The 7,717-nt window shown below is 44.1% G+C and overlaps 1 protein-coding gene across 5 annotated transcripts; it reads right to left on the bottom strand.

Moving 5' to 3' along the window:
• Positions 1-432: 432 nt before the first annotated feature.
• On the bottom strand, positions 433-7,132 carry LOC136466970 (BAG family molecular chaperone regulator 6-like). Of its 5 annotated transcripts, XM_066465516.1 has the most exons (8): positions 6,735-7,132; positions 3,707-5,749; positions 3,393-3,590; positions 3,092-3,277; positions 2,219-2,365; positions 1,967-2,126; positions 1,896-1,930; positions 433-1,810 (listed from the first exon to the last, which is right to left on the bottom strand). In XM_066465516.1, the coding sequence occupies exons 2-8, from the start codon at positions 5,672-5,674 to the stop codon at positions 608-610; spliced, it is 3,897 nt and encodes a 1,298-aa protein (XP_066321613.1). In that variant the 5' UTR covers positions 5,675-5,749; positions 6,735-7,132; the 3' UTR covers positions 433-607. The 5 variants fall into 5 exon arrangements, with proteins under 5 accessions (XP_066321613.1, XP_066321609.1, XP_066321612.1 ...); XM_066465512.1 differs by having other exon boundaries at positions 1,896-2,126; positions 6,735-7,130; XM_066465515.1 differs by having other exon boundaries at positions 1,896-2,126; positions 2,219-2,335; positions 6,735-7,130.
• Positions 7,133-7,717: the final 585 nt, after the last annotated feature.

Here is a 7,717-nt window from a genome sequence, read left to right as displayed (position 1 = left end):
CATATAGATGAATTATTAACTAATAAAATGCAAAACAAGTTGTTCAAGTACACAGTAGAACCTAACAAGCCCAGCTACCACTCCCAAGCCAACTTTTCTCCAGAAAGCGAAATGCAGTGAGCAGGCAAAAATGACAAACAACACACAAAAGCTATATATGCCATTCTTCACCCACAGATTGTGGCGTAAAGCTATATACCCCTGTATGTAGTAGAACAGGCGCTGCGTCCGTGAAGGACCTTTCTTCAAATCTGGACCAGTGACAAAATCTTCTAGGAAAGCTTTGCACAACACTGCCTGTATCTGTATACTGTAGTGCAACACTAGCACAGTATCTTCACCAGTTTCAGATTATGCAAGTTAAAACCTGATACGTTTGATTTGTATACTGGCCCCTTAACATTGGTCCCAATAAAATTGCCCACAAAACACTAGATCAAGTCGGATGCATTATACAGACACAAAATACAGAACACGCCACACCTTGGTGTTGTCCAAGACAAAGCATAGTGCCATAACATGGCTGTACATTGCACATAAAACATGGACACAAGAAGTAACATGGGATCCACACAACATAACCTCAAACCTTAGATTATCCTTCCTTTCAGTGGACTTTGGCAGTCGCATGCCTGGACGGCCTGTGCACCCTCACCTTTGGTCTCTTCTTGCGTGCCAGCTTCCGCTCGAGCGCTTTGACCTTCTCACCTAGGTCTGTGATGACCCCCATCTGATCATTGCCGGACGCAAGAAGCTTCTGCAGAAGCTCTTTCAGCTTCTGGTTTTCTTCTGCCAGCTTCTTCTCGTCATTGGCCTTTGGATCATCAGGAGATGGGGTGGCAGAAGCCTTGTTCTCTGTCTGCACAGTGATGTCTTCTTTCAGGGAAGCTTCATCTTCAGCAGGATTTGCACCTGTTGCATGTGCTGGAGCTTCCTTCAGCATCTCATTGCATTTGTCCATCTCAGACACCCGCACATCAGAATCTTCAGCAGAAATTTCTCCCTCCATGCCTACTGGAGCAGCTTTCTGAGTCTTAGTGCATTCATCTGTCTCGGAGACATCTGAATGGATGTTTTCTTTCTGAGCATCAGTTTGGTTCTCTGATGACACCTTCATCTCATGTCCCTCGCATACTGTGATTCCACCATCGTGTGGACATGATAATTCACAACTGTCTGAATCAGGGAAGATTGTTTCACCTATTGTATCATCTGCCTCTTCTCCATGGCTAGGGTGACTCTCCTGAATGTCAGGTTCCTTCATGGATGCCTCAAAAAGAGGATCCTCGCAATTTGCAGAACCTCCGGTTACCTTGTCAACACTAGTTTCAGTTTTCTCATCCACATGTGGTACCTCATCCTTGTCAGAAACACCACATTGCGTTTCATCGTCAGACTCATCCAAGACAGTTAGTAATGGGGCAGAGATAGACTCCAATCTTGGTTCCAGCATGGTAGGTTGATCATGCTTTTCTACATCTGCAGAAGTATCCAGTTCTAAATCATCATTGGTCGAAGCCTCTGTGGTTCCATCTGGTACTTTGCCTGAATCTTCAATGGAATCCACAGCTTGTACCTGCAAGCTGATATCCCTGGCTTCTTGTTGACCTTCTGTTTCAGACACAACAAAGTTCTTTGCAGGAGTTAGACCATGCTGCTCTACGTCCTTCAAAGGTACCAGTGGATCCTCCAAATGAACAACAGGGCTGCTCGATTTGTTATGCTCATTTTCAGCAGAAGAAACATCATCTTTCAGTTCCACATTTTCTAGAGCTGCAGTTTCATGCACCTGACTGTCAACGGGGCCATCCTGTTTTCATATATACAGCATTAATTTGTTGTTCAAAAAATATGATCACTATAGAGTTTATCATCAAATAAATAAGATAACTTACTTTCTCAGTTGCCAGTTCACTTTCCACAGATGCAGTCAGAGCACTTATGTCAATGTCCTCAGTGGATGCAGGAGAAAACCCTGTATTTGATTCAGCATAGAGATTCTGATCGGTTGAAGCTGTGTATTGTTTCAGTCCACTAGAATCCCCTGACGAAGCTGTATCATACAATGGCGCCGTGGAATTCACTAATGACGACTCTTTTACTTCATCCTCAGCTGCTGGTTTCTCCTGTTGACACAACAGCAATTCTATCAGTACCCATTTGCAAGGTAAGGTATCTTCTTAAACTATGATCAGTAGTATGAAAGCAAATGACTTACTTCTTCAGTCACTTGTTCCACTGAATTAACATTTGATTCTCCAATTCCGTGCTCCTGGTTGTCAGTGGGATGTTCTGTAAAAGCTTCATCACTTATCATATCCATCGATGATGCTACCTGAAATTCAATATGTCCCTCAGCTTTACCCTGTTGAATATGAATAGTTAAATCCTACTTGTAAATTAAAGTCAATTTTCATGAATAAATCAGATGCAAACAACTAAGACAATGATGATTACTTTCCTTTTTCTTCTGGGTTAGTACTACTCTGAAGGTAGCATTACTTCTTTAAGCATAGTAGATTACGCCTATAACTAGGGGCGGACACAGCGGTGGGGCGGGGGGGGCTCAAGCCCCCCTACCCATATCGTAGCAGTGGAACCCCTGTGGAGTCCTCATGAATTTTTAGGCATAGTGTAGGGGGGCTGAAACTTAAGATCGAACAGCAGTGTTGTTCAGCCCCCCTGAAATATTTTCTGGGTCCGCCGCTGCCTATAACACTTCATAACTAATGCAATTTTCTTTTATCCAACACGCAGTCTGCGTACCATTACAATAGGACAAAGTAATATAAGGATGCAACATACACGCACACAAACCCAAGGGAAAAAAAGTTATGTTAGCACTAGTTATAGATTAGAACCACCCTACCACAAGCTGGCCCTACATCATACAGCAAGCAGCTGAATCCCCCTGGCACCAACCAATCCCCACAGCCGTGCCTCTTCTCTAGCAAGCATTAAAGCCCGCTGAACACCTAATGCAAATTGCTTATAATGGTAAAATGCAAATCCCATCCTTAACAAAACAACCCAAAACCTTACCAAGGTTGCAACAGTAGAGTGCCAACAATAGAAATTAAAACTGACTTACTTCTTCATGTGCTTCGTCCACTGTGGTGCTACATGACTCTTGTTTTTCATTCTTCTCCTCACTGGAGTCTGCATCTGGCCTCACCTCCCAGGAAACTCCAGATGGAACTGCGTTGCATGGCTCCATGGTCACTGAAGATGGTTCTTCTACCTTACCCATTTCAACCGCTCTTTCCTGCTGAGATTTCTTTTAGGTAGAATTAGTACATCAAGCAATTTGTGGCATCATCATGCGTAAATAAGGCTTACTGAACAATTGCAAAATAAGGCTAAAGAACATTATTAATACAAGCAATACTTACTCTATCAGAAGCTTCAGTTGTTACAGTAGGAGCTGCAGTTTGGATAATGCTCTCGGTCCTCTCAGATTCATCATCATTACTATTTGTGTGATCCAACTCCCCAGATGGTGCTCTGCATAGAGTATCAAGCCTCTCCTGCAAGCAAATCAGTTCTCGAGCAACAGACTTCCTAGCTTCCCTTACACTTGGATGCAAGCCCTGTGTCAATACTACCAAGGTCTTAGAACCAACCCAACTAGTACCAAAAGAGTTCACCAAAAAAGAAATGAGTATATGCTGTTCATAGAAAAAACAGGCTGGAATGAAAAACATACCTGGATTGTGTCAAGCTTCAGGAGTAAATTCATAATAGTTTCACCAATGGCCACTTGCTCTTTTTGTGTTGGCTTATTGCAAGAATCTTCAAGGCATTGAAGCTGCTTCTTCACACCTTGCATCTGTTCATGCACATGCCTGATCTTCCGGAGCTTATCCAAAGGTTGCCATCTTCGAACATCATACCCTCTATATGCAGACTGAATACGGACTGCAGCATCTGGTTCTGACAAATTAACTCTATATGTGCTAGCATCATCTTTTGCAGCTTCACTTTCAATCACCGTCCCATCTTCATTTTTGCTTTTGTCACATCCATTCAAGCTCCCTGCACCAGCATTTTCTTGCACATCACCTCCCTGTATGCTCTTCGCCCCTGTATTTTCTTGAGCGCCAACTATAGTGCTACCAGCTTGTACCTTCTGGTCATCTTTACTCGTGGGAACTTCTTCCTTCTGTGAATGTTCAACAGCAGCAGCTTGCTCTGTTTCATTGCTAAACCCAATTTCCTTCTTCATTTCATAAGGCGACTTTTCTTTCACCTCGGACACAGTGATATGATTACTTGTACCAGACTGTTTAGGCTCCAGGTTCTGGCTCCGGGCGTCCTTCATGTCCTTCGCGTTGCCAGCATCCTTCCTTGTTGGTGGGCTAGGAGACCTAGAAGAACCATTTCCAGATTTCTTTCTTGGCAAGGGATCCACACGTAAGCATACTGGGGGCAATTTTGAATGCTTAGCTATTGATGAGTCACTGTGTTTTGTTTTCCTGTTTTCTTCTACCTTTTCAGCACTGTTTGCCTCCTTTGTCTCTTTCTTTTCCCTCATGCCAATCTTCTTCTCATCATTTTCTTTCATGACTGGAATGGTCCTGTAAGTACTGGCCTTCTTTTCATTAATCTCTTTCTCTGGCACAACTGGAGTGGTCTTGCAGTTTTCCCTTAGAGGTTTCTTCTCATCGTTTGCACTCTTGGGCACAGCTGGAGTGGTTTTCGGGTTTCCTTCCAGTGTCATGCTGTCTTGATCAGTAACCACAGGTTGGTCCTTCACTGCTGATCTGCCTCCAGAGCCATTTCTGGCAGCCGGTTTCTGATCACGATGATGACCATTCTCAAACCAAGACAGGGGAATGATGTTGATCTTGGGTGATTGAGGAGCCTCTTCAGAAATCTTTGGGGATTTTGGGGTCTCTTCCGTGTCATTCATCTCTTTAGCCTTTCGCTTCGGCGCATCATATCCTGCTGGCATCCAAACTACTGGCCACTGGAACTGTTTCCCCTTCTGATTATCTTGCTCTTGTTGCTTCACATCCCCTAATCTCTTGCTATTCTCAGGAGCCCATTCATTTAAAATCTGAGGTGACAATTCATAATGCTCTCCATTCTCCTTGCCTTTAATATTGCCTGATGGCAGCCATATGAACGGATACTTGCTGTTTGGGTGTTGAATTATACTGCCGCTATCAGCATTCTTGTGCTCACTCTCAAGCTTGACATTAGGCCTTTCTTCCTCAATTTTCACATTGCTCTTCTCAGCCCCAGAGCACACATGATTTGGACATCCACAACAATGGCTCTTGAACTTGTCATAACCATATGGTGTATGATCAACAGGGTAGGGATGTGATGGGACAAAGTAAGAAGGACATGCATTCGGATGCTGTGGAAATGGCCCATGATAGTACAAATGAGGCGGTGGAAGTTCTTGAGGGAATGGGGGTCTGAAACTGTAGTAATCAGGAGGATATGTTCGGTTGCAGCAGCAATGGAACTCAGAAGGATGCGAATGATGCATATCATGATTGTACGGCCAAGTTCCACAGCTTGGTGGCCGATAATAATAAGATGAATCCATTGCCCGTGGGTGATCGGATGGGATTTCCCATCTAGGAGGAGGATAGTACGGGTAAGGAGCATGATTTCTGTAGTGCGATTGGTATGGATCCATGTAGTGGTTTGCTGGATACATATTAGTTATTACTGGTCTATATGTACTGGTAGGATAAATGCCTAGACCTGTGAACAGGTATAATGGCTGTGATACCTGCAACAGTGGAGAAGAGACCTGTGAACAGCTTGCATATAGTTTGTGGAGCTATGAATACAACCAATCAACTGATCAACAGTGAAACATCACGCTAACTCGGAAATCAAAAGGAACTGAAATAACTAATTTTTTGCCAGCATATGTAGATAGTCAACATCCACCAATGATGTTAAACCCCGTGGAAGAACATGGAACATTTCTAGATCAATAAACCAATACATTCACACTCAGTTTGAACACTGAAGTGGTATTATTACAGGCAAGTACCAAGAAATTGAGTTCCTTTGTATACCCATAGCAACAGTTTATGGAAGGAGGCACAAAAGGGGAAGGCACCTTGTGAATAATACTAATCTCTGTAGATCGCTCTGTTTCCCAATTTTTCTATGCATAAGCATATTATTGTTTTTCCCTAGATATGACTGACATGATTCCTAATCAATTGGTCACAGGTGCACCCAAAATCCACAATTGTTCACAAAGCATCTGGGTTATTCCTCTGAAAAAGTATCTTGATTTTAGAAGGCACGACACCTAAGGTGCTGTTCCTCCTACTTAGTAATGGAGGGCCAAATACGCACAACCAAAAAATAGGATAGTTTAATTAGGCAGTGAGTGAAAAAGAATAAATCAGCACATTTCAACTTAGTACATGAATCGATCACTTCCAAATTCTAATACACCTCAAAGCATTGGCCATCGTAGTCTACTGAAAATTTCCCGTAAATCATTTTTAGCTATTCTTCTTCTTGATTAAAAAGGGAAGGCTTGTGAGTAAAGCACGGGCTTAAGTAGCAGAACTTTTCGAGACTGCACGTAAGCATGAACCGCGGACACCACATTCTGATAGTTTCCAAGAAACGCCGGGAGCAGCACCCGGAGGAACCCAGTACTGAATCGGACGCACCAAAACCACCCTTAATCCAGAAATTTCCAGATAGGGGGGAAAATGGGAGGCGAGGCGAGGAGGGGGCACACTTACAGTGCGGCGGGCGGAGAAAAAGCAGCAGAGCGCGGATCAGACAGACGAGCCACAGGGCCGAGTGACGTCAGCTACCGGCGAGCGATGCGGTCCGCAGGTCCCAAGGCCGTCGTCGTCCTCTCTCTCTCTCTCTCTCTTCCCTTTCCTTCTCGCGAGCGCTTCTGTTTCCTTGCGTGTTCTTCCTTTCTGAATGCCGCGGCAGGGGGCCAGACGCGCGGTATTTATGCGGAGAACGGGGGCGGGGGCCTCCGAGGAGAGGTGGAAGAAGAGGCCGTTGGGGGTTCGTTCGAGAGGGTTCGCGACGTGGCCGAGGACCGGGGTGGCTGACTCGGTTCGCTCCGCCGCGCGGTCGCATTCCTTCGCGACGGTTCCACCACTTCCACGAGAGTCTCCCTCCCTCCCTCTTCCACTGTTCCCGCGCTACATGTGTCTATCTAATCGTAATCCATGGACTGGACTCCGCTGCTACATCTCACACTACTTATTGCTCCTCAAATACTCTACACTAGCAAATATATCCATGTGGTTAAAATGAGACTACAATATATTATATTACCGGTAGTATAAGCATTGTGGCATGATAAGGTTGCACACATGGGCACAATCAATCCTCCTCCTATTTCTTACATGCCTTTTCTTTTTTGGAGAAGACTTCTTTGGTCTTTTTTTAGCATGTTTGCTTATTGGTTTCAGCCAGAACTTATTAGTCAGTCAATAATATTTTTCTCTCACAACAAACTAGCACTAACCGAGTTTATCAGTCCAGAAACCAACCAGCAAATGAAGCCTTTCTTCACATGTCCTTACGTCGTGGGGTTTGCAATGGATGAACTAATCCTAAATGAGAACCGTGTCACGTAGTCGTGTCTACTATTTTGTAACTTTTTTTAGAGCTAAGTTTACTTCACAATCCGCCTTAGAACAAGGAAAGGCGTCTTCTGCAGCTCATATTGACTCCTTTTAATTATAATTTTGAAGATCGG

This window comes from Miscanthus floridulus, chromosome 7, assembly GCF_019320115.1.
Source record: "Miscanthus floridulus cultivar M001 chromosome 7, ASM1932011v1, whole genome shotgun sequence".
NCBI lineage: Eukaryota > Viridiplantae > Streptophyta > Magnoliopsida > Poales > Poaceae > Miscanthus > Miscanthus floridulus.
This window is presented reverse-complemented; position numbering and strand designations above follow the sequence as displayed.